The 27,704-nt window shown below is 43.4% G+C and overlaps 1 protein-coding gene across 1 annotated transcript; it reads left to right on the top strand.

Annotated features, from left to right (window-relative positions):
- Window positions 1-6,911: 6,911 nt before the first annotated feature.
- On the top strand, window positions 6,912-26,820 carry LOC308431239 (protein MFI; the record flags this gene model as incomplete). The annotated part of the gene is made up of 8 exons (XM_080930599.1): window positions 6,912-6,992; window positions 10,941-11,033; window positions 14,550-14,603; window positions 18,478-18,678; window positions 20,142-20,272; window positions 20,711-20,881; window positions 23,591-23,646; window positions 26,660-26,820. The coding sequence occupies 8 exons, from the start codon at window positions 6,912-6,914 to the stop codon at window positions 26,818-26,820; spliced, it is 948 nt and encodes a 315-aa protein (XP_080786725.1).
- Between the last annotated feature and the right edge of the window lie 884 nt (window positions 26,821-27,704).

Consider the following 27,704-nt stretch of genomic DNA (forward strand, 5'->3'; position numbering starts at 1 on the left):
TAATAAGAATGGGAACCCCGTGTACTTTGTTTTAAGAAAGACTGATATCACCTATACCCCGGCATGTCTCTAAGTCTTACTGATTCCTTAAAAAATATTTATTTTCTGTGTATGAGTGTTGTCTGCATAAATGTTAGTACCCCACATGCTTGCCTGGTACCCACAAAGGCCAGGGAAAAAATGGATCTCCTGGAACTGAAGTGGTGAGCTAACATGTGGGTGCTGGAAACCGAACCTGGGTCCTCTGCAAGAGTAGCCAGTGTGCTCTTACCCCCTGAGCGCTCTCTCTAACCCCTGCTCTAACTTTTGTCTCCATTATACCCTCAAGAAAACAACGGAACTAAAACTGCTGTCGTGGCCATTCTGTTCCTATTGGGCAGAAACGGGAAACTTTTCACACCACCTTTTTTTAAGCTAATTTTTAAAGTTAACATAGAGACTAATGGGTGTCGTTATGGCGTTTTCCTACATATGTCTCATTCTCTTCTAATCCTGCCCTTTCTGCTTTCTCCCCCGACCCCTCCCACACCAGTCATTAATCAGGAAAATGTCCTCACAGACTTGCCTACAGGTTAATCTGACAGGGGTGGTGGTGGGGGGACTTTTCCAACTAAGGTTCCCTTTGCCTAGAAGAACCTAGTTTATAGCAAGTTGACCAAAAGCTAAGCAGCATGCATCGTCCTTCCTGGGCTCGCGTGTTTGAACATTTGGTCTCCAGTGGTGGTGCTGTCTGTGGAGGTTACTGAACCTTTAGGAGATGCAGCGGTGACAGAGGAAGAACATCACTTGGGGGTGGGAGGGGTGGGGCGGGCTTTGAAGGTTTATAGCCTCCCCCACCCCACCCCCACCCCGCTTCGGGCTCTCCCTGAACTTTCTCTGTGGCGCACTGCGCGTTCAGGCAACCTCTTGCTCCTGAAGCCATGCCAACCCTTCCCTCCCATGAAGGCCGCTGGCATCCTAAGCAAAAATAAACTTTCTTCCTCAAGTTGTTTGTTGCTCCGGCATCTTGCCACAGTAACAGAAAAGTAACGGGTACGCGTGCTTCCCAAGGCTTTGCCTTTATTGTAAACTACCAGGTGGCTGGAAGAAGGGAGCTGCAGGAAAAAACGAACTCCCTAGAGAAACATGAGCCCAGTCTTCCCACCACACATCAGGCCATTCGCAATGAGTAACGAGAGCCTCCTGCCACTGCGGTTTGCAGACAGGGACCCTGGGGTTGTTGCAGTAATTATTAAAAATATATGGCTTATCTCTTTATCGGCCCCCGAAAAAGTCAAGTTTGTTTAAGAGAGTATAGAATTCACCCTAATCACGTGGGAATTTTCACCCGTGGTTCGAAACTAAGAAGTCTGTCCACCAGAAGAGTGAATGCAGATGCATATTAAGGAAGGTATTAATAAATAAAGATCCGACGCTCCAGACTGAGAGAAGGACAGATTGAAATACTTTGGACTAAAGTCCTGATTTTACAGTATTGTTTAGGGAATATATTAAGAGATATTTGTTTGTTTTAAAGATGGTATACAGAATTAATGATCAAGTCAAGCTTGGTTTTTTTTTTTTTTTTTATTTGTTTTGTTTTTAGTTAAAAGAAGTGGGGGCCAATAAAGAGATAAGCCATATATTTTTAATAATTACTGCAAATGGGGTGGAAGCTTTTGGGGCAGTTCACCAGAGCCCATGGTTTGAACCAGTCTGGAGTGGGATGGCGCCTCACAAAAGGAATAATATAAACAAATATTCTGCCTCTGCGGCTGTGGCAAAAGTTACTAATGGGAGCTCCTGGATTTGGAAGCCTGCACGGGGCCCAGTGAGACAGGTAAGCATAGAGCCTAATGTAGTTAACCTGATTGGGCCTGTTGCAAAAGTCCCTGTAGCTAATTAGCCAGCAAATGAGCTGTAGCAACTGACTAGCTGACTAGGCTGTAGATAATCAAGTTATTTTCGAGGTCCGTTTCTGTTTCTTATAAATGCTAATAGTCAGAGCGCCAGTTGAAGTTCCCAGAACACCGTTTGCCTCTGGTAGATTCCTGACAACTGAATAGATTTGTTGGGGTTTTTCTGCTTGGTCTGCTTACTGACTTTAGTGTTCTAAGAAATTCAAGCAATTTTGGCGTAGCCATGGGGCCTGAGGGGGAGGCACAGTGGCTCTAAGAAGAACTATGTAAGTTCTCCAAGGAGGGCACCTTCTCTAAATGCATATGGGCACTGTGGGAAAGGTCCAGATTCTCAACTTTCTTTGATGTGTGCTTTGAGTGTTTGAGTTCGGATTTTTTGCTTTTGTGGTGGAAGAGCATGGGGGGGGGGGTTGTTATGCCCTTAGGCAAATGTCCTACAACTGAGGTGTTATAATCCCCTCCCCAACTTTGAACTGGAGTTGCAGGGAGCTATGAGCCTCCGTGTGGGTGCTAGGATTCCAGCAGGGGTAGTGAGCGCATTTATCTTTTGAGACACAAAAGAGGTGTTAAAAGGGAAGCTGTTTACTGAAAGAGAATTCAGGAAACCAAGACCCAGAGCAGCAACCCCAGGAAGTACATTAGCAACTGGGAGCAACACAGGTGCCCAGGTACACTGTGTATAAATGAAGAAAAGACAAACAGCGTGACTGTGGGTCAGCTGAGGGCAACTGTGACCTGTAAGACATGCTTTATAAAAATTTCCACTGTGACTGACTTAGGGAAAGTCCTAACCCCAGCCCACAATCCCCTGCCTAAAAACACCCAGTCTGCAAGGTTGGAGGGGGCTTGTGGGACCCCCTGATACAGTTCCCCTTGCAGTTACAGGACAGTCAGGGCTACATGGAGAAACCCTGTCTTGAAAAGAAAACACTAGTGGGGGAAGAAAACAAATAATTTAATTTTATTTAATATAAACATTTGAACTCAGTTTTCTAGATTAAAAGGCACAATTATTTAAAGTATTAAAACTTACTCATGTCTGTTGAAATTGTGCCTGGTTCTGACCCCCAGCCCCATGATCCCAGGAATAAGACTCAGACTCAAAATATATTTGCAGGGGCTGAAGAGATGGCTCAGCGGCTAAGAGCACTGACTGCTCTTCCAGAGGTCCTGAGTTCAAATCCCAGCAACCACATGGTGGCTCACAACCATCTGTAATGGGATATGATGCCTCCTTCTGGTGTGTCTGAAGACAGTTACAATGTACTCATATATAATAAATAAATAAATAAATAAATAAATCTTTAAAAAATATATTTGCAATTACCTTGGCCATATAGCTTGGCTCTTTGACTAGACCATAACTTACATAACCCGGTTATTTTAACTCACACTCTGGCACACGGATGGCAGCCTGTGCTCAGGTTCCCTGAGTCTGTCTCCTTACATCTTTCCCAAGCTGATCTCGCTTGTAGCTCTATCCCAGAATCCTTTCTGCCTCCCAGGATGTTTCACCTCCCCTTTCCTGCCTAAGCCATAGGTTTTTAAATTGACACTCGATGTGTCCTGCATCTCTGCAATACACAAGAACTTCTCTCCACTCATGGCAGCAGCTACATGACCCATGGCCCTGGTTATGGAACCTGTGGTAAGAATTTTGAAGGTCTTGACACTACTTTGTCACTGAATTTCCTACAGGGATTTTTTTCCCCCTGTAAAAATACGTTTAGTATATAAGGGAAATATTTTCCTGTAAGTTCATCTTCCTCACAGATTCTGTTCCATGCAAGAACATAGAAGAAGTGGGCAGGTCAGAATACTCTTCCTTTTTACACTGTTACACTGTGATATTGAGGAAATGGAGGCATGCAGGATGTTCAGCATTCGGGTAAATAATGCACACATTAAATATGCAGTATGCTTTTGGGTTCTATGAAGTCCTCTTATCTACAACCTGTGTCCGGCTAAGGAGCTTAACGTTTAGAAATAGCAGTAGACTGAGGCCGCACAAAGCCATGTCACATGTCGGAAATCCCTCTGAGTTCCTTTCTCTAGTTCTTTGCTTCTGTGGTACCGAGATTGGAAGAGAGAGTGACTTCTATCAGAACCAACTTCATCACTAACGCTTACGTCGAACTGAGAAGAATGGTCAGGGTTGGGGGCGGGGCCTAAGAAGGTTGCTAGGGAAGAAGCTATTAAGTCATTTCCGACCAAGTCGTCGTTACCAAGGAAACAACGGAGAGCGACACCGAATGGCAAGTCAAGGGACATGTTCTCTTCCCAGCTCCTTTGGTGTCTGGTCTGATCTTGATCTGCAGAAAGACCCTAAACACGATCTTAGTATGATGCCATCCTTCCCGACGTTTTATTCCCCAGACCTCTCTCCTGGAGCAGTTGACCTCACCAATGCCTACTCCGGCCTCTCCCTAATTCAGGGGCTGCAGCTTTGGGGGTATTGTTAGCCCACCTCCCGCATCCGGATTCCTCCACACTGTTAAATGCAGTATGTGGCTTTAGATTTTCTCCCTAAAATATTTAGAGATGAAGGGAGTATTCCAAAGGGCACATGAGTAGGATTTCTGTTGGTTTCTTTCTTGACCCTCGGTATAAAGATGTATAGGTAAAGAGAAAAAGCAAAATCGTGAAGACACATTTGTTGAAAAATAAAATGAAATTTAGTGAAGAGAACGGGAAAACAGGTTCTGAGTTGAAGGAAAGCACCCGACAAGTGTATCCACTTGGAAGGGCTCCTCTGAACCACAGGCTGGCAGCCCTAACTGGCAGCTCGCCCCTGGGTGCACTAAAGTCCTGACTGAGCAATAGTTTACTTGTGCTCCTTGTGGCTTAGAACTGAAGTATTTCCCACGTGCTTAGTTAGAGGCCTCATAGCAAACGGCTTCATCCCTCTGTGCAAATTCTTGACCTTCTCCTGAGCCTTTGATTTCTCCCTCCCTAACAACATTTTCACATGTTTTAGTGCCTCATATTTTAAAAGGGCAAGCCCTCTTGAATCCAGCCTCATCTTCTGGCTAATGTGTGCCTGCTTCAACATAACAGTCCAGAGCCTACTTTTCCAATTCCTCAACAACCTGTCTTTTCCTCTGTGGCTCCTCTGTGGTAATCTCAAGATTGAGGCTGTGGGTTTGGGAGCATCTTGGGCTACATGGTGAATCCTCTCCCCCTCTCCCCCTCTCCTCTTTCCCCTCTTCCCTTCTCCCCCTCCCCCTCTCTTCCTCCCCCTCTCCTCCCCCCCCCCATTAGTACATTAGCTGAGGCTTTTTGGCTTTCCTTTCTCCCTTCACAAAGAGCCACTGTTCCTCGGGATCATGTCTGTACAGCTGTGGTATTCATGATGGATTGGTGATGCGCACGCTATACCTTTAATCTGCATCATTAACACATCACCATATTAGCCTTAAATCTTAAGTCAACTAGAAAAAATAATACTGATTTAAAACATTTGGCAGTTTTCACCATGCAGATACTCCTGGGGCCAGCCTGACAGCCTCAGGAATTGGGAGAAGATGGGCAAGGTTAACCCCTAGTGTCTTCTTTATCATTATGGTTTATCTATTTTATGTATATGAATACACTGTAGCCATCTTCAGACACACCAGAAGAGGGCATCAGATCCCATTACAGATGGTTGTGAGCCTCCATGTGGTTGCTGGGAATCGAACTCAGGACCTCTGGAAGAGCAGTCAGTGCTCCTAACCACTGAGCCATCTCCCCAGCACCACTATCATTATGGTTATTATTACTGCTGTTGTTTTGTGATTCTTCTGGAGGTGCTGGGTAGGCACTCTGTCGCTGAGACACACCCCAGCCCTCCCTCTTCCCACCTCGAAGGTTCAATGATCAGTACAAGTGCAGCCATCACTGGAGACTTTCTAAAAAATAAAGAAAGCAAAAGAAAAGAACTTGACATTTACTTGTGTGTATGTGTTTAGGCAATCCAAATTGAGATTGCTATGCTTACAGAGCAAGAAATTACTCACTGAACTTTCTCCCCAGACCCTGAATTCATTTGTATCTCATATGCTAACATAAGAATCGAGTTTTGACATAAATCCACAGAACACCCTCAGAGTAGCACAACCTGACATCCACCCACCTCTTGTATCATGGCTTTTGGAAGCCTTGGAAGAGACTGGGAACTAGAATGTGTCTCTTGATTTCTCTACTACTCTCTCCAGTTCAAATAAAAACTGTGAAGTACAAATGGTGATTTTTGTTTTGCTCCTCGGTAGTACAAGCTTCATGTTCTAAATAATGTAAGGCACGATACATAAAGGGGACAATGTAGTTAAAGTCTATAATCGATCTCAGTTCTAGGTTAGGGCCTTGGAAAGCTTGTGGCTACAGCTGTTTAAGTCATACAACAACATGTGTAAAGGTCATGGTTTTAAAGACTTTGATGGAGCACAACTCTGGCTCCTAAGCTACTATCTGACCTTAAATCTTAAAGTTTAGTCCAGTACACAAATATTAAAGTCTTCTAATAAGTGAACAGAGAGATAGCCCAGCAGTTAAGACTGTTACTGCTGAGCTGGAGAGATGGCTCAGAGGTTAAGAGCACTGACTGCTCTTCCAGAGGTCCTGAGTTCAATTCCCAGCAACCACATGGTGGTTCACAACCATCTGTGATGGGATCTGGTGCCCTTTCTGGCCTGCAGGCAGGATGTTATATATCATATCAATAAGGATAAGAGTTCAGATTCCCAGCATCCACATGGAGTCGATCTCAAATCCAGCCCCAAGAGATATGATGTCCCTGAGCAGCATCTGAGGGCACTTGAACAACATATACATAATATATACAAATATTTTATTTGAAAAATCTCCCATGCAAGGTCCTTGATAGAAAACACTGCAGTATCATTTAAATACCAAGTCTCGTTTCATTGTTTCCTTTAGACAACTTTATTTCCTTTTCAGATACAGTGTCATAGGGGAGCATATACAATGATTTCAAGGTCTCCACTTTGCTTGCTTTTCTTTCAGAACTTCCAAATGTCTGTGAAACAGCCCCAAGATTACTCAGAGCAGGAAGTAGCTGCAAGAATCATTCAGAAGGCCTGGAAAACTTTCCTTGTAAGTTTATCTGATCCCTGGAGAGGAAAGTTTCCTTTCACAGAGTTAACATAAAGTGTGCAGTTCAGTCGTTTCTTTGTGTATTCACACGTGCTTGTACCTCCCTTGAAGTTAGACACTCACTTTCCAGCTTCCAAAGTTATTTTGTTAGGTTTCAAAACATTTACATTCTTCTTAGAACAAGTTTTTGGTGTACACATATTAGGTAAGTGTGGACATGCTATACACGCATGCACACGGAGGGCCACAAATAAGTCTTAGACATTGCTCCTAGGGATGTAGTCAACTTTCATTTTTGAGACAGGAACACTCCCTAGCCTGTAACTTGACGAGCAGGCCACACTGATTACCCAGCAGGCCATACTGATTACCCAGCAGGCCACACTGACCCACCCATTTCTGGATCCCAGATTATGAGTGTCCTATTATTGAGCTTTTTGTTTTGTTTGGTTTTGGTGTGTGTTTGTTTGAGACAGGATTTCTCTGTATAGCCCAGCTGTCCTAGAACTCATAGACCAAACTTTGTAAACTACTCTGTAAATCCACCTGCCTCTGCCTCCCACATGCTGGGGTTAAGGGTGTGGGCCACCTCCGCCCACCCACATTTAGTTTTTTTACATGGGTTCTCATGTTTACACAGCATTTTATGGACCAAACCATCCCTCTGGCTCTATTAAGTTCCTGAGTGGGGTCAGACGCTTTGACAATAGATAACACCCATAAATGTATCACTAATTGTCCCCTTCACTTTGACCTATGATACTCTTTGTTTCTTGACTCAGACATCACATTTGTGGCAAAGTGGTAAAGTTACATTTACTCATCCAATATTTATTGAGTACTCTTGAAGATCTTATGGCCTAATGGAATATTTTATCTGGGCTACTGCATTGCTCAGTTATTGTGTTCCTAACATGGATAGAACCAGCCTCATAAGTAGAGGTAATTTTCCAACTATACTTATCAAGTTGGGTGACAGCCAAGAGGTAAAATGACTTCACTCCTTTTTATAATAGTAGCAATTCCGTCAATGAAGTAGCAATTCTCTAGAGGGCCTGAGCATGTCAAACATGGCACCTGCAGGTTTTGTCCTTCCCCTTTTCTCCCTTGCTCAACTGTTAGATGACATTCCTAAAGCTATCTACTGAGGTCTGCTTCCTTATTTGACCACCTTGGTAGGCCTGACTCATTCCTGAGCCTGATTCCCAATGTCCAACAAGGTCCAAGCATCAGAGTACAGCAATCAGCGTTTTAACTATCACAGTTAAGATACCCAATCAGAACTTAGCAACGCATCCTAGCTCATTCTGACCAGAATTATCCCCTTTCTCCTCCTCAAAATCAACGGCGGTTTCTGCCAGATGCAGAGTTCAGCCACGCTGTAGCTTTGCCTTGCTTAATAAAATATCTCCTTGTGTTTGTTTGTGCTTGGAAATTGATGTTTGGATGTGGTGTGTGCCAAATCTGGGGCCCACAGGGGAGCACCCTGCAGTTATGGGCCCCTTCAGTCACTGGCCTAGTGGGTTTTGTCAAGTTGTACAGATGTTTCCAGATTACAAGACCACCATCGGATCAATCAAATCTTGCAAATCTACCATTTGCCTCTTGAAAACCATAAAATCTGTGCTTTTATTTGTTTTAAGCTTCAGGTTGCTTTAAATACCACACCCACTCCTCCCATCCCCATCCTTTGGTGTCTTCAGCGGTGGCTTAAGTTTCTTACAAGTTTCAGGCAGAATATTATTTGGTCTTTTTTTTTTTTTTTAATCTGCTGATCAACTCTGAATCTTTTAATTGGATAATTTGGTCTGTTTACATCTAAGGTTATTAATGATAAGTAGAGACTCCTGGTGTTTATTTTGGTAATTCTCCTGAATACTTTTTCATAATTTTATTTTATTGATGGCTTGATGCTGATTGGGTCGAAGTTGAGTTTATGCTTCCATGTGCTGTCATGATGCCAGTTGTCTTTCCTTCACCCTGGAGTTTGGGACCCCCATAGACAGATTTTCACTTAACTATCAGTCTGTCGACTCAAGGATCTCCTTCCTTTCCTCTGGATCATGACTTTACATTCGTCAAATATTTTGGGCCTATTGATCCTGCAGATCTCTGGAGCCCAATACATTACTGTCTCTTATTTGAAAGACCTCTCTTGTGCTCCTGCCTTAAGATTTGCAGACCCAGTGTCCCCCTTAACTTAATGGAGTCGCCTCTTAGTAAGTAGTCTGTTCCAGAAGATGTGTCTAGCAGCATCAGCACAGCGGACAACATTGGCTTTGTTTCTACCGAGCACCATAGCATCCTCTTTGCAGTGTCTTTAACTGTAAGGGATGACTTGGGGCACAGTACACCCCCAGGGAGAGCCTGCTAGATACTTCTAAAGACACCCCACTGTAGTGGAGACAGTAGTGGTACCTGTAGGTACAGTAGAGACTCCGCAGTAGGAGTGGATACTCAGGGTGTGGCTACATCTCTCAGATGATGGGTGTTCCCCAGTTACACTCTTCTAGCAAAGCCTGCTCGCTGTGGGTGTTCCCACTGTGCTGAGGAGCCTGAAGAGCACTGTGCCAGTGTCAGTACACACAGGGGTTAGGGTAGCTGGAGCCAGGGCATTTCTTTCTGCCGTTCCGATGGTAATATAGACCCAGGGACAGAGCAGTGGCTGAAGCCCCTTTGCCAAGCATATGTGGATGGCCCAGCGGCAGGGAGCACAGCATCTCCTTACAGCTCAAGTGAAGCTCTAATAAATCCAAAAGCAGCTGCCACACTCCGGGCCTCAGAATTCGAGTGCACAGACAGCCTGGTTCGTAAGCTCTTCATCAAGACTCTATCCTTTCCAATGCAGAGCATCCAACTAGCATAGCCCAGAGTGAGTCTTCAAGGTCAGGCTGCATTTGCAAGGAAGCTGCCCTACAAGCCAGTGCAGTAGGTTTCTCTCAAGGGGGGAGGGATGTGCAGGGATTTCTGACACCTAGAACACTCCAAATTCACACAACAGTGAATGTCTTCAGAGACCGCCAGCTATAACAGTCTGCATACTCGCCCGGAGACATGAAGTCCTTGTCCAAAAGTCAGCCAGTATTACAGAGTGCTGGTTGGTTATCTAACTAGACCACCAGCCTGGGAGAGCCATGAAGCTTTTTGCTAGCAAAGGCTGCCCATGTCCTAGCCGACAAGAGTCTGCAGGGACTCTCCTGTCCACCCTCTCCTGCAGGAGAAAGGGAAGCTTCCTTCTGTGGACTTGGAGCTGGGGTGGAAGGTGAGGAAATGCTTTTCTGTCTACACTGTCATCCCGAACATCTGTATTTCCCTATTTCCCTCCCTCACTGCTTTGTTCCTCTCATTTAGCTGCTTAGTCATCTTCTGAAGTCACTCACCTCATAATGTCGCTACCCGTTAATTTGGTTCTTTTCGGCATCTAGCACCCCTCCTTCTGAGAGGGTGAATGGGGCCCCCTCTCATGTAATATCCTTGAGAAGTTTTCATGTCAGGATAGCATCAGCCTTCCAAACAGAGCTGGTAAGAGAGTTTATGTCTGAGAGTTTGCCTTCAAAAGTGTTGATCGCTCCAGCCAAACCACATGAGTGAGGAGTTTTTGCTTTCCCTAAAAGGTGTTCAGTTTTGAAGCCCCATTTCTCTAGACCTTACAGTACCATTCATATCCGTGTTCCTGTGCAGTTGTGTGTACAGCCAATAAAAGTAGGAAATCCAACACTACTTAGCATAGCTCAGTGGGTAAAGGTGGTTGTCACAGGATAATTGACCTGAGTTCTATTACTGGGCCCCACACAGTAGACAGAAAAAACTAATACTCCACCCTTGTCCTCTGATCTCTAATTGTGTATTGTCTAAATAAATAAATAAATGTAAAAAGCTTTCAAGATGATATTCTTAGAAAAGCAGAGAATCTAGTTTTAACCATAAAATCTGGGTTTTGATCTCTAGAATGTCTCCGTGTTCCAGCACTTTAAAAGTCTGATTGACCTAAGAAGACAAGGGGAGCCACGCCAGATAGTGAGGTTCATTAACCCTAAAGAGGTGAGAGGTTTATGACGAACACAGCATCTTCTTACCAGTTCAGCATTCTCATGTTTGCTTCTTGAAAAACTTTTTATTGAATGATTACATACATATTGAAAACTCTGAAAGCAGAGATTAATAGTTACGTGAATAACCACAAAGCTAATACCACCAAACTATTCCCCAGTTGACTGTGTCTGCCAGTCACCTACGACCCCTTCCATCCAATCTAAGCATGTTCATTTTTAACACAGCACCGCACATTAGTTTCTACTTTGGGAAGCATGCCTTGAGATGCTGCAGGTCCCATTGGGTTTTTGTTGTTGTTGTTGTCGTTTTTATCAACGTGACATATGCTCAGGTCATCTGGGAAGAGACAGACTAAGAAGGTCTGTAAACAATATGGTTGTTGCAGTGATTAGCCAGGGACAGCCTGGAGTGCAGGTGGTCCTTAATTGTATAAGAAAGCAGGCTGAGCTAGCCATGGTGAGCAAGCCAGTAAGCAGCACCCCTCCATGGCCTGTGCATCAGCTCCTGCCTTCAGGTGCTTTATAAGAGGAGGGGAAACCCAAGCTAGCATCCTTGCTCTTGTGGCACATGATGTCACCAAAGCAGGGGGAGGCCCTCGGTAGATGCTGACACCACAGCCTCCAGAAGTGTAAGCAAAAGACTTTCCAGTCAGCAATATTTTGTTAACAGTGACAGAGAGTCAACCACCATGCACCAGAACCTCTTCTATTCCATTCCTGAGCATTCAACCAGAAAGATAAATTCAACAATCAGTCCACCAGAAAGACAAGAAGTGCGGGCAGTCCTCACAGCAGCTTTGTTTGTAGCCCAAGTTATAGACAAAGCAAATATGCAACAGTAAGAGCTGCCAAGATGAAATATTAGTAGCAATGCCAAATGACCTGTGCATCTACGTGGATGGGTCTTTTACTTTCATCAGAAACTGAAGCTGAACAAAAAGCCAGGCACTCGATAGTATACAGGGTGTGGGTCCTTTTGTGTGAAACTTGAAGGCTGGCAACATTAATCTGTGAAGATAAAGAGATCTTTTGGTTATAGTAATGTATTTTAATAGCAAACTTACAGGGACAGCACAGGAGACAGACAATATTAAGAACATGTACTTGCGTGTAGGACAACTCAGAAAAGTCGAGTGAATGGAAGTGTCTACCGGATGATAAAAATGCTACAAACACCATTTAGTTGTCGTCAATAAGAAATTTACTTATTAAAAGAAAAATCCAAATGCTGGCATTGTCAAGAAAATTTTAACAGGTTTATTTATAATTGTTATAAAGCTAAACTCTTGAAATGTGTTTACTGAATCATTTTGCTTGCATTGATGCTTTACATCTTGCATTTGTATTAAAATTTCACACACAAATGAACGTGGAGAAACTGCCAATACCTGATTCTGTCCCCTATGTTTCCACTCACAATCATACACTTAGGTACCTTTGACCCCGTGGGAAAAATACCTAACATTCAGAACTACTGATAACAGGAAGAAGAAAAAAAAAACTTTTTTGAGAATAAAATGTTTCCCCTCATAGTGGACTCTTAAGCACGTTCTCTGAGCATGCAGCGTGCTAGCTGGATATCTTTTGGCATAATTATACATTTGGCACAGATAGCACACAGGTTGGTATCTGCAAAAAGGCCCACCCGACAGCCTCCTGCGAAGCACCAACAGCTGCACTCTGGAAGCACAGATCTGTTTTGAAGTCCTGAGCAATTTCTCACACCAGACGCTGAAAGGGGAGCTTGCAAATCTAGTTCAGTGGACGTCTGATAGCGTCCAATTTCCCGGAGTGCCACAATGCCAGACCTGTAACAATGAGGTTTCTCCACCCCTTCAGTAGAGGGCGCACTCTTGTGAGCGGCTTTTGTAGCCAGTTGTTTCCTGGGTGCTTTACCTCCGGTAGAGCCATGGTATATACTCCTCCTTACTTACCCCCTTCTTCGGCTGGAGCTCAGCAAGGGATAGGCGGCACTGGCATCCAGTGAACGCTGTGAATACAATTGAAAGATTTTTAAGGATATCCATCTGGGGGCTGGAGAAGAGCACTAACTGTTCTTCCTGAGGTCCTGAGTTCAAACCCCAGCAACCACATGGTGGCTCACAACTATCTGTAATGAGATCTGATGCCCTCTTTTGCTGTGTCTGAGGACAGCTACAGTGTACTTGTATACATAAAATAAATAAATCTTTTTAAAAAAGGATATCCATCTGGAAGAAGTCACAGGACCATGATGCTGAAAGTGTTTATGATTTTTTTTATGATTTACAGAGTCACAGAATATACAAACGTGTAAAATTTTGTGGAGCTACACACTTAAAACTTGTCCTTGCCTGATGGTGGTGGTGCACACCTTTAATTCCAGTCTCAGGGAGGCAGAGGCAGGCAGATCCCTGAGTTCAAGAACAGCCAGGGCTATACAGAGAAACCCAGTTTTGAAACAAAGAAAAAAAGAACCAAAAATTTTGTCCAAAATTTAGTAAAAATGTATGAATGAATAATATTACCATTCAAATAAAAATAAAATATTTATACAGAATTTTATACTTCATATTTTAATTTGTAAAGATTTTAGACAGGAGAAAATTCTGAAAAATGACTAGATTTTCCAACTATAATACCTGTTTTTTAATCTAAACTAATGTAAAGGAGATAGTTGTGAACTGTCTTCAGATAAAGGGGTCAAAGTTTTTTTCCCACATTTTCCTTTTAGGAAAAAACACTTGAAAGATTTATTATACCCAATTCTCACAGAAATTTGGATCTTTTTTGACATAGCAAAAGCTAGTTAGGAAAGTTCAATCTAGCTGAGCTTGAGTAGACCAATTATATTTTTTCCTGAATTTACTCTCAAGGTAATATTTTATATGTAAGTCATATGTTTGAGGACTTATTGTTTCTGCTTTACAAATAGCAAGTCACTTAGGATTTGGATTTATTTTACTTTATTTTTTTATTCTTTTGAGACAGGATCTCTCTCCATAGTCCTGGCTGTCCTGGAGTTCACTGTGTAGACCATGCTGGCTTTGAACTCTGAGTTCCCTCTGCTTCTGCCTCTGAAGTGCTAGGATTAAAGGCGTGAGACATCACATTCACTTAGGATCCGTGTTTATTTATTGCACAGATAGGAGAGTTTGGCAGAATTTTCCCAGTTATCCTACAAGCTGTCCATTAAGTCCTTAGCTGTCAGAGCACTTTATTATTTCAGGGCTGAAGAAATGGCTCAGCAGTTCGAGCTCATCCTGCTCTCCCAGAGAACCCAAGTTCAGCTCCCAGCATCCACACTGAGTGGCTCACAAAACCCTGCAACTCCAGCTTCCAGGGGCACCTGAACCCATAATTAAAAATAAAAAATGTTTTATGATTTAAATCCGATGACTTGAAGCATATTCACCTGACCTAATGTGAACAGTAAACACCAGTGACTACTTTTAGAGGACAGAATGAGAGATAGCCAAATGATGCTCATGGGATGCTGAAGGGACATCCTCCTATTTTCCTACAGGCAGAGCTCCTAGATGCTGCTGCTGGCGTCCAAGTCCGATTCAGACTGGGCGGGGTGAGTATTCATGAGTCCTTACTTGGTTGGTTTTTCCCTTTTCTTGAAAATGCAATTATTTTCCTCATATAATCTATCTTATGGATCATTCTATAAACATTATCTGTATATCATTATGTATTCCCCTCCCATCAGGATCCACTAACTTTCTATCAGTAGAAAACAGACTTCTAAGGGATAATGTCATCTATGATATAACATATGATGTGATGTGATAAAATAAAAACTAACACACCAGAACTGGACAAAATGAACAGAAGGCAAAGAGCCCAAGAGAAGGCACAAGAAGAGTCAGAGACCCACTCGTTTGCATCCACAGGAATTCCATACAAACACTATCGTGGAAGTCATAATATACGTCCAGAGGACCTGGTGCAGACCCCTGAAGCCCTGTACTGCTGCCTCAGTCCCGAGCTTTGTTCATGTTCATTTAGAGGGCCTTGTTTTCTTTTAAGATTTATTTATTATATATAAGTACACTGTAGCTGTCTTCAGACACACAAGAAGAGGGCATCAGATCTCATTACAGATGGTTGTGAGCCACCATGTGGTTACTGGGATTTGAACTCAGGACCTCTGGGAAAAGTCAGTGCTCTTAACCACTGAGCTATCTCTGTAACCCCAGGCCTTGTTTTCTTGAGGCCTTCCATTCCTCTGGCTCTTTCCACCTCTTCTTCCACAGAGTTCCTTGAGACACAAGGGGAGGGATTCAGTGAAGACAAAGCTTCTCCGAAGACAGTTGATCAAGGCACTGACCTATGAGTCTAGCTGAAAGTCATTAGGAGCCATTTTATTGTTACTTTAAAAAAAAAATCAGTAGTATTTAGTTTATCCTTGGTCCCGAACTATTTAGGGTCAAGTGCTTGGTGATCCAAGGAGGGTCAGATGTGGGTTCCATCCAAAGGAGTGGGCCTTAAGTCAAATAAGATATTGGTTGGCCACTCCCAAAAGCTTTGTGCCACCATTGCCCTAGTGTATCTTGTAGGCAGGACAGTATTGTAGATCAAAGGTTTGGCACTGTGTTGGTGGTTAAATTTTTCTTTTGGTATTGTGCAGAGGACCTTCCTGTAACAGATATGCTTGAACTTAGGGGTGAAAGCCCTGTGTAGGTACCAGCTTGACTCCCTCATGTCCAGTGAGTTGTATAGGCATTCTCTTCAGCAATGGGGGCTTTTTTGTCAGTTTGTGGAGAGCAACCCTTAGCAACAGCCTGGGTTGTCTGGGGATTCCCATAGTACCCCTTTGGTCAACAGCTTAGTCACATATAACCCAGTCCTGGGCAGGATGCTTCTTCCGCTGGGAAGAGATGGCGAGACAAGACTTTGTGTTCCCCATTGTTTGATGATTTCATTTAGATCACCTTCATATGTCTTAGTTAGGGTTTTATTGCTGTGAAGAGCCACCGTAACCAAGGCAAGTCTTAGAAAACATGCAATTGGGGCTGGCTTACAGTGTTAGAGGTAGCCCATTACCATCACAGCGGAAACATGGTGGCATGCAGGCAGACTGGTGCTAGAAAAGGACCTGAGAAAACTAGTCAGGTGCTATTTTAAAAGGCATGCCTTTATATGTCATTTGGTCTTTTCCCCTTTTAGTTTTTAATATTTTTTTCTTTCTGTATGCTTAGTGATTTTGATTATTATGTGCCTATGGGATTTTCTTTTCTCATCCAATCTATTTGGTGTTCTGTATGTTTCTTATACCTTGATAGGCATCTTAATCATCTATGGTTTTCTTAGTTTTTTTTTTTTTCTACGATTTTGTTGAAAATATTTCCTGTGCCTTTGACCTGGTTTCTTTTTCTTTATCGATTCCTATTATTCCTAAGAGTTGGTCTTTTCACAGTGTCCCAGATCTGGAATTTTGGTGCCTGACACTGTTTAGATTCGACATTTTCTTTGCCCAAGTTACCCATGTCATCTCTTGTATTCTGTTGATGAGGCTTGCTTCTGGGATTTTTGTTCAAGCTCCTAAATTTTTCATCCCAAAATTTCCCTTAATCTGTGTTTTCTTTATTGATTCTGTTTTCATTTTCAGGTCTTGAACTGTTTTTCTGTTTTCTACCATAGATTAAAGGGTTTATTCGTTTCTTTTTTAATAACTCTTGCCAGTCATAGTGACTTTTTATTTTATTTTTATACTCCAGGTTTTATTATTCCCTTCCTGGTGCACCCTCCGACTGTTCCACATCACATACCTCCTCCCCATCCCTCTTCTCCATGAGGATGCCTCCATCCGACCCACCCTACCACTTCTAAAGTCCCTGGGGCCTCCAGTCTCTTGAGGCTTTAGTGCATCTTCTCTGACTAAACCTCAACCCCAGAGTCCTCTGCTGTATATGTGTTGGGGCCTCATATCAGCGGGTGTATGCTGCCTGGTTGGTGGTCCAGTGTCTGAGATCTTGGGGTCCAGGTTAGTTGAGACTGCTGCTCCTCCTACAGGGTCACCTTCCTCCTCAGCTTCTTCTATATTTTCCCTAATTCAAACATTTTTATTAATTGGTTGGATGCAAATATCTGCGTCTGACTCTTTCAGCTGCTTGTTGGGTCTTTCAGAGGGCAGTCGTGATAGGTCCCTTTTTGTGAGCACTCCATAGCCTCAGTAATGGTGTCAGGTCTTGGGGCCTCCCCTTGAGCTGGATCCCCTTTTGGGCCTGACTGAAGCCCTGAGGGCCAGCAGAAAGAATGGAAACAGGCAACCTTAGGAGGTAGGAGGTGGGGGAACTCTACAGAATGTACCAGAGACCTGAGAGGCGAGAGACCCTCAGGACTCAGAGGGAGGGACCTTAGCTGAAATGCCCTACAGTGGGGAGAGGGAACTTGTAGAACCCATCTCCAGCAGAAAGACAGGGTATCAAGTGAGGGATGGGGTTGCCATCCCACTATCAAAACTTTGACCCATAACTGTTCCTGTCTGAAAGAACTGCAGGGATGGAAATGGAGATGAGCCTGAAGGAAGGAAGACCACAGTGACTACTTTAATATAGTGTGATTCAACTATATTCCATTTCTTAGGACTTGCTATGGCAGAGCTGCTGGGCTCTGGGAGATATTGTACTTGGCTATTCAATGTATTTTTATGCTGGTGTCTGGGTATCTTGGTTTGAGAAGATTTTTAATTTTAGGTGCTGATACCTAGTCTTTTCTTTGTTGGGTGGGTGTTTTGTTTCTTGGTTTCTGTTGCCCTTTCTGGTTCTTAAAGGATTCAGTGGCCACAGCAGGTCTGCTACAGAGCTGGGGATGAGACTGGGGGGGTTGGGCTTGGAGGGAGGAAGGGGGTGAAGATTGTCAGTGGTCTCTGGGTTCCCAGGAAGTACCTGCTGGAGTTAGGAGCTAATGCAGTGGTGTCTGTGTGTGTGTGTGGGGGGGGGGTATGGCAGCGGAGTTAGGAGGTAAAGATCTATGTGATCCATCTGAGATGGGCTGGTGGAAGGGTCACAAAGGGGAGGATGCAACAGGTGATCCGTGAGCCAGGAATGACACTGTGGGGCTGGATTTAGTGGAGAGGAGGGATAGGTAGAGATAGCCCACCGCTTCCCTGGCCTGAGTGGCCTGGGAGTCCCGTGGGAATTCCTACTGAACTAGGGGCTGGGATAAAGCAATGAGTGGGGTTGAGGGGAGTTAGGAGGGGAAGATCTGTGCAATTCCCTGGAGAGGGGGGAGTAGGGGAAGGGGGCCTCAGCAGGTGCTCTGTAGCAGTTAGGGTGAGCCTAGAGAACTGGATTTGGAAGAGAAGAGCTGTAGTGAGCCAGCCCGCTTCCTCGGCTGGAGCCCTTATCTGGTACTTTCAAAGCACACCTACTGGAGTTTAAAAGAATTTAAAAAATGTAACCCATTTTTGTTATTACAATGATGCTTTGGACTCCCATCCACAGGTTAAATTTCCGCCGGAGATATACTATAAAATTTTTACTCACAGACATATTGAAGATCTGTGTGCCAACAGCCCTAGAGACTACACAAAGCTTCCAGCAAGATACACATCTCATAACAAAGATGATCCACCTCAGGTGGAGGACAACAGCGGCTGGTACCGCCGCGTAGAGAACAACGGCTGGAGGCCCGTCTCCTATAGAGTAAGAAATGGCGGTCATTTTATTTTAGATGTTTAGAAATTCATCTTGTGTGTCAAATTCATCTTGAATTTTAAAAATAATAATTGTAATTGAAAAGAATTTGCTTAACTTAGCTATTCTGGGGTTGTTTGTGTAAGGATAACAATTTCTCTATTTAAATTATTAGTGTATGTGTGTGCAAGTGTGGGATCATGTGCTCCAGCGTTCATGCCGAGGTCAGAGGACAACTTGCAGGAGTTGGTTCTCTCCTTGCGCTATGGGTTCCTGAGTTCGTGCCCCTGCCACCAGGCTTCAGTGGTATTTTCACACAAGGAGCCATCTTGCTGCCTTCCTACAGTTATCGTTAATCGGTGATAGGTTATTTCTCTGCCGCAGGTAAAATGAGCCAATTTAAACCAGATTTGATTATATCAAAGGCAGGTTTCTTGGGAACCTGCTCTCAGGTGGGCCAGTTCCCCAAGGACCATGGCCAGGGAAGTTGCCATGTGGAAAGAAGGTGGATGGGGGAGGAGAGAGAAAGGAGAAGAGGAGAGGCCAGAATGTCTGGATTATGTAAGGAGGAGCTGGGGAGTGTGGGGGGCAGCTCAGCCCCTGGGCTGGAAAGTTCAAGGTTAGGGCAGGGTTTGCCAGGTAGGGACTGAAGGATGCTGGGAGAACCTGGAAGCTGGTTCTCCTTTGGTATGTAAAATGTGCACCTCAGCCCCCAGTCTTGGTCGGACCTTGTTCCAGGTTTGAAACCAAACAATCAGGTTTGAAACTAGGGCATGTTTATTTACCCTCTGCTAACCTTATACTGCAAACACAGACTACAGAATGCGGTTTACTTATACTCCAAATGTTTCAGATGTTTAAAATGACCAAGGTGGTTTAGTTCTTTGCTGATGTCTGTCCTGTGTTAGGCTAGTTTCAGATGTAAGAAGACACATAGTCCTTCCCTCACAGAGGATGCCTGTACTAGATAGAGACAGTCAAGGGCAGGCTTCAGTGCATGTGGCAAGTGATTCAACAGGGCAAGGTGTTGGGAAACACAGCAAACGCTGTCTAGGACTTGTATTGTGAGGAGAGTGGATAAATTGGAACTGGGAAGATAATCAGCTAGGAGGACTTAGCACAGGCTCTTCTGTTCTGGGTGGACACATGCCTGAGGATTAGAGTCCTAAAAATCCAGCAGTACTAGGAGGGATGAGGTAAGTTCAGGTGAGGTGAGACAGACATGCTTAGAGTAGTGTCCATTCATTCACCAAGAACTGAGGGAACACCTCAGAACACAAGTAGTTTGTCAACGTGGCTGTAACGTTTGCTTCTGGAATGTGTGACCCCCTAACATAATGAGAACTACCTTGAAAAGGTCTGTCTTCTCTTCTGCTCCTCTCTTGCATATTCTTTTCAACATGTTCTTGTCTAGAGAGGTACCCTCCGGGTCGGTATGTTAATTCTGTGTATACTTACCTTCCCTGCCACAGTTCTGGATGCCGATCGAAAGCGAAGTGGTAGAGAACACAAAGGAAAGTGAATTTCATTTCTCCAAACTGAAGAGAAAGCAGGATCTGGAAAGGAAAAGAAAAATTAAAAAAATTGAGTGGATGAGGCAAATGTAAGTCGATGACTTAGTCCTAGTAAAGAAATACATGGTATTTTTTGAAGGGGGAAAAAAAAAAAAACAAACAGAATTGAGCAAGGCTCACAGAGCGATTGTAATCACGGTATGGTCACTGGCATAAAAGCAGACATGACCGGGGTCCAGACTGCAGAACTGAGAAACAGACATTGTGAGTTGATTGTTTTTAAAAAAGATTTATTTTATGTATGTGAATACACTGTAGCTATCTTCAGCCACACCAGAGGAGGGCATCAGATCCCATTACAGATGGTTGTGAGCCACCATGGGATTTGAACTCAGGACCTCTGGAAGAGCAGTCAGTGCTCTTAACCACTCTTTAAATATATAATATACGCAACGACACTTATCAATTGTGTCTACCGCTAATCACTTTTTGCAATAAATGTGGGTCACTGCTGTCCCTTGATTTAGGTACTACCTGGGAAGCCTGGAGGCCAAGGCATCAGACCATGAGACTCTAGGTCTAATTCACAAAGCATCAAAAGGCCTAATCAAGAGTATTGAAGATGGCGGTGTGGATTCTGTGATGGAGTGGGAAGTAGACGAAGTGTTGAACTGGACAAATACACTCAACTTTGACGAGTAAGCACAGAGCAATCCTTAGGAGACAAAGCCCCGTATTTTTCTAAAATCTTCTGCTCGTAGGTTGGAACTTGGGGTTGTGAACATAACCTTCAAAAGTAATATTATTTGTCTCAACAGAAAAGGAAAAATTGATCTTGAGCAAAGAAAATTCTAGTAAGGCAAAAGAATACATTTCAGCAGCTATGCCTAACTAAGTCTACTTTGTTTTACTTTGGGACTTAGAATCAAGAATAAGACCATAAGATTTAATTATGTAAAGAATAGCTTCAACTTAATATGGCCTAGTCATTTTAGATATTAAAGACTGTACCAGTAACATAAATGGCCGTTAAAAAAGGTATGATTAGAGTTTTGTGCAGTGGAAATTAGGCCTTTCAATACAGTAAGTGCCAATCAAAAGCTCAGTGGGGGACCACTTCAAATGACAAGCACAGCTGGTCACAAGTGTTGGCAAGAGCACTGAGAGTGGAGGGCCGTGTGGTGGCTCAATCACTTTGGAAAATGTCTGGTAATTTATCAAACGTTGCTATATAACCCAGCAATTCCATGCCAAAGTGGATATAAAGAAAAATGAAAATATATGTTCACAGAAACATTTCATAATAAGGGGAAAAAAAGCAACTCTGCTGTCCATCAGATGATTAGGAAGTTAAACACAGTATGTCCACGAAACATAACCTTACTTAGCAGTAAAACATTGAAATGCTGGTGTGTGCCATGATGTCAATGAAACTGTTAGGCACTATATATTAGTGGCTACCCGAAGCTATGGAATTGGGATTATAGGAAGGTCATAGACAAGGGATGTTGCGTGTCTCCCCAGTGTAGTGTTTGAAAATTGATTGCGGTGAGGAATGTACAATTCTGAATATACTAACCATCTCCAAACCATACATTTCTCATGAACGGATTGTAGAGCAAACAAATTTTAAAACAGGAAAGCTGTTAAAAATATTCAACATATATCCGGCTACAACAAGAATTGTGGATATTGTATTGTAAGAGAAAAATTTATAAAGATGGTAAAGAAACAGGAGATGCTAAACGGAGTTAGTGCTTGGGCAACAGAGGGGTGTTGGCCCTGGCAGTGAAGGCACTAGTGTGAGAACAGGAAAGCTGGCCCCACTTCCTCCCGGTGGCCTAGCTGAAGCAGGGACAGAGACATGACCCTGTGGTGCAAATAAGGAAGAACCAGCAGCTGACCAGCTCAGGTACCACCCAGGCCCAGATCCAGAGCTTTGAGTTGGCTCACCCCAACTTCCATATCTTTGATGAACTTTTGGGGCACGTGAGGGGGCCAGTCCTGATGATCCAAAGCTGCAGAATCTCATGACACAGTAACAGGAAGAGTCCTGGCAGGGATCTAATATCGATGGTGTGGCAGAAGCTAGAGGCCTTTAATCAGACTGATGACTCACTGCAATGAACATTTGCAAGTGAAGATGTGTAGACAGACAGACACACTGTGACGCACTGAAGTTTTCACAGTGAGATGCTCTCTGTGCTTTGGTGGTTTTGTTTTCCTTATCTTTTGAGGGCGAGGTTGCAAAGGCAGAGGGCAGATATGAGGGGATGAGCAGAACTGGGGTGCATGATGGGAAACTCACAAAGAATCAATACAAAGTTGGGGAAAAGAGGGAGGGAAAGGGGACAGGAAGAATCAAGTTGTCAGGCATTGACAGAACACAAGAAACCAGAGGAGGCAGAGGTGTCTTTGTTATTGTGCCTGTGGAGACACTGGTGTAAACAAACCTCTGTGCTGCAGTCTTTACTGTTAGAGTCTTCGTGTAATGGGATGAAGACACTTTGAAATGGTGAGTAACCAAAGACCCACATTTTTTTCTTAGATGTTTCCAAATTATGTACTTAGTTCATTCCAATTATGTATAAAAAAGGCAAAGTTTTAAAATAGACCGTTACAAAAACTTTAAAAAATATATTTATTTTATGTATATTTTATGCATATAAGTACACTGTTGCTGTCTTCAGACACACCAGAAGAGGGCATCAGATCCCATTACAGATGGTTGTGAGCCACCATGCGGTTGCTGGAATTTGAACTCAGGACCTCTGGAAGAGCAGTCAGTGCTCTTAACCACTGAGCCATCTCTCCAGCCCTCCGACAAGAAGCCCTTTAAGGTGAAGTGGCTGATCATTGAGAAGATGCTAGCAGTGTTGACCAGACATAAATTATCTGATGCAAGATCAAATCTTTCAGCAACTTGGTCCTACGGCAGGAATACACAGCTGCTTCTGTTGGCTTTTTTGGCTTCCAGTCTCCCTTATTGTCATCTTTGTTTATAGTTGGTTTAATGACACATTGTGTGGGGAAAATTTGAATATGGCATTTCTCCCTACAAGAAACTTGGTTAAGTCAATAATTTCTTGGAAAGGCTTCAAAAATCTGGATTATACTTACAGATAAATTTGTTTTAAAAAGGCTCCCCATTATTTTATTTTGAGACAAGGTCTTACTGTGTGTCATCCTGTCTTCAGAGTACTGAAATTAATGAACCATGCCTAGAGGGTTCCATTTTAATCTCTTGTAACTCTATGTCCTGGAGGTTGCCTTAGAAGCATGTAACCTGCTAGGAGGTAGGTGGTAAAGCCATGAAAATCAAACATCAAGACTAGTGAAGATGTCACCATTAAGATGTGCTAATTTATTATTTAGTAGTAAGTCAACTTAATGCCCATATATTGCAGGTATATTGCAAGTTGGAGAGAAACGGCTACAAGCAACTCTTCGGCTAACTTAAAAGGTAAGTGATTGTGTTTTTATGCATGCATATTTTGCTTGCATTTAAGTGTGCCACTATGCATGAAGTGCATGTGGAGGCTAAAAGAGGAGATTGGATCCCATGGAATCGGAGCTACAGATACTTACATGTACTGCTACAATGGGTGCTGCTCTCTGGAAGAGCATCAAGTGCTCCTAACCACTGAGCAATCCTTTCAGTCCAAAGTAGGTGAGTTTTAGCAATGCTTTATATGATCTGTATGAATCCAAGTGATGCTCTTCTTATCTGCACATAGGTCAGTAGCACTGAGTTTGGGCTATGCTACTTTGGCTCTTGGCAGGTCACCGTCCAGCCACCCACCTAGGGAATCTTTGGATCTGAGAATGAAAGACACACACACACACACATGCCAGTTAATTTTAAAATGCCTTGGCTACCTCAAAGACTGGGTACTCTTGAACCTTCGCTGCTACCCCAGGCTCAATCAGGGAAGAGACCACCCACCCAAATTCTCCCATGGCTCATTGGCTTTATCTCCTGCTCTTATGGCCATCTATATCCCACCCAATTCATGGCGATCTCCCCCTCCTCCTCCCTCCTGAGTTCCAGCCCATGCAAGGGTCTCACCAACCCTCCTTTTGTCTAGCAATTAGCTGCTGGCATCTTTATTGATTAAAAACCAATTGGGGACAAGGACCATTAGCGGTTGAACATGATTCCCAACCGAATCAAAGCATTAGAACCAATCTGTCCAAGGAGCTTACCTTTAAGCACCAAGAGTTTTTGTGTACATACATGGGTATAAATGACTGTCAGGTCATATTTACCTTTTTGTAGAGGGCTGTCTTTTGAAAATAGGGTTTTTATGCTATGTAAGGTTACATTGTGCAATCTGGGTTAGAGTTCTGCAGTTTACTAACTGTGACCTTGGGTAAGCTAAGTAGTTCAACTCCTTCATTTGTAAAGCAAGAATAAAAATAGTATCTATACCTATCTCATGTGTTGTTGTGAAGCAGGGTTTAGATTAGTGCTGGGCGCTGACAGGAGCTGTCATTTTCATTACCCTGTTCCCTCACTCTGCTCACTGCTACCACCCAGACCGAACCACCTGCTTGCCTTTCATAACTTCTGCATTTGGCTTCCATGTTGATAATCCTTGAGCCCATTTCACATACAACAGAGAATGTGACCTTCTAGCGATTACAGTGAAGAATGGGCTTGAGTTTTCAAGCAAACATACGGAACAGGCTCTGTTACAGGATTTTCTGATAAGGTCTGATTCGCTCATGGCCAGTCTGTTAGGGAGTTATAGTTATGCTTTAAACGGAAGCAGGTTAAGGGTCCACAGCTGAAACACTGCTGCAGTCGGACACCTTAATATACAGCTTCCCACACACCATCTCAGTCGACGAGGTATGCTTACACGAACACATTCTTCTTTTCCCTCAAACTCTTCACTTCTCAGACCCACGACTATTCCTCAAACCCACCAAGCAGTTTCTGCACTGGGGATTAACGGTGATCTATTAGATTGGCCTAATCAGTATGATCTGAGGGTCCAGTGGTTGAATGTTCCACAGGGGCTGGGTACAACATCAGTACTGAACGCCTGGAGAGTGGCTGGTCTTCAGGACATGCTAGAAACCGGCAGAAGCTGGTTCTGGAACCAGCAAAAGAAGGTAGCAACAGTGCAGATAAAGTTGCCATTAAAATGAAGGCAAGCAGGCAAAGCAAACTTCCCTTTCCCACCTTCTTTTATTTAGGATGCCACCAAAAGATTTCACCCACATTCAAGCTGGGCCTTTCCACTTCAATTAATCAAGCAAATTCCTTACAGGATTGCTTGCTTTTAGTTGACTCCAGATTGAGTCAAGTTAACAGCCAGTCAAGACTAACCATTGCAATGTCCTTCTATAGAAGAATTTTCGGTAACTCTCTCTATAATAAAGGGCAGGGAGGTTAAAGCCTTGCTACAGTAACCCCAAAGAGTTCACCGGTAGGTAAAAGAACACAAATGGCAGGTACAAAAAGGGAAACAGCATAAATTTACTAAGTTCTCAAGGGTTATGGTAGAAGATTTGCTCTTTCCAACTATCCCCTTTATAAGGCTAGGTGAAAATTATTTTAAATAGTGAAGAAAGATGGTAGCACTAGAATACACACTACCTATTCAAGAGGCCAAAGAAGGCCAGACCCATGGGAGGCAGGGACAGGCAGATCACTATAATTAAGTTCCCAGGACAGCCAGAGTTACAGGAGAGAGACACTGTCTCAAAACACAAGGTTGTGGGGATATCCAGAGCAGATCTACAGAGGGAAATGGCCATACTTCATAACAAACACTGTTTCCAAACAGCATGCACCATCGCATTTAATTCTCATACAACCAGGCAGGGTCTAACTAGTAGGTAAGACCTTGCCGTGCAAGCTTGAAGCACTTTGTAAGAAAGGCCAGGCGCTTATAGTCTCAGCATTAGGGAGCAGACACATGTGGACCCCAGGAGCTCACTGGCCAGTCACCATAGCTACCAATCAATAAACAATCCAGTCAGAGGAATAAGACAAAGCAGTAATTGAGAGACGCTCACCTTACATCATCCTCTGGCCTTTATGGGGGCACACCCCGTGAAGCAGGCTCTACCACTGTCTTTATTTTATAGTGAAGACTTGGGCTTACAGAACATAAATGATTGCCCCAAACTACACAGGCAGTTATTAGTAGACCATACCTAGAACTCAGGCCCCGTAGAGACAACAGTGGTTAAAGTAGAACAGAGATTGGGGCATTTAGAGTTTCTGTTAAAACACAATAAGGACATGTGCTCTAAGTGTGGACGAAGGACTATAGAGTAAAACGTGTGTGTGTTTGTTTTAGTTGTTTGAACCAGGACTTCTCTACATAGCCCTGGCTGTCCTGGAACATGGCTTTTTATCAGGCTGGTCCCACACTCAGGTCCATCTGCCTGAGTGCTGGGACTGAAGGTATTTGCCACCACACCCAGCAGGGCATTGTCCTAACTATATTTCTCTGTAGACGTCAAGCTTCAGCGAATACAGAAAAGCCTACAGAGAAACCGTGAAGATGAAGATGAAACAAAGGGGACAGCATATTATGATGGTTCTAATTACTATGAAAATGTTTATACAAAACAACCTTTCACTAGATTGACACCCGATTCCATGTTTGGCATATAACCATAAAGGATCTCCTTTTCTGAACAATGGCTCTTCAAGCTCTCTTTCCAGTGAAAGCCAAGAAACTACTAATTCTGACTACAATGACTTGTGTACGTATCGCTTTTAGTTAAGGAATACTGAAGAAACACTACCCTGGACAATGTATAGTTCCTCCCGGTATTCTGATAAACTGTAGTTATTTTTTGGCATTAAAACTTCGAATGCAGTTCTGTTTGTAGGGCAGTTTCTCAGCACAGGGCTCACTCACACAAACACTCCATCTCCAAATGGCTCTCACTTACCTGTCTTCCTGACGTGTCCACTGAAGTTTGGTTCCCCCCACTGGCGTCTTATGTTTCCTGCGTTCCTGTTAATAGTTCTGCATCTCACCTTTAGGTCTTAACCCATAGTTTATAAGCACCAATGAAAGTAAGGAAACAGTGCCTGGGTCAACATGCTTTGAACACCAGTGGGGTATGAAGGTTGATCTCTGGGGCCATAAAGTTTTTGCCACTGTAACTCAAGGACATCCTGCAATCCTTTCGAGTTTTTTTTGGTAGTTCTTTATGAATTTTGTGATTTTTCTAGTTCTCTAAAGGATGCTCCTCTTATTTTTTTTTTCCCCAAAGGATTGGACTGAGTCTACAAACTTCTTTGTCTGGTATGGGAAGTCTTTCCATCTTGGGACTTCTCCAGTGACTTTCTTCACTGCTTTGTAATTTTACCAGTAGAGGTCTTTCAGAACCTCAGCTGAATTTACTCCAAGGTATTTTATTTATAACTCCTGTGAATGGATTTGCCTTCACAGTTTCCTTAACAGAAAGCTTGTTAGTAGCAGGATGAAACTGGGCCTGCATGTAGTCATTTTTTGCTAGACATATCTGGACCTAAGATCTCACTGC

Source organism: Micromys minutus (genome assembly GCF_963924665.1).
Source record: "Micromys minutus genome assembly, chromosome: 16".
In the NCBI taxonomy this organism is placed as follows: Eukaryota; Metazoa; Chordata; class Mammalia; order Rodentia; family Muridae; genus Micromys; species Micromys minutus.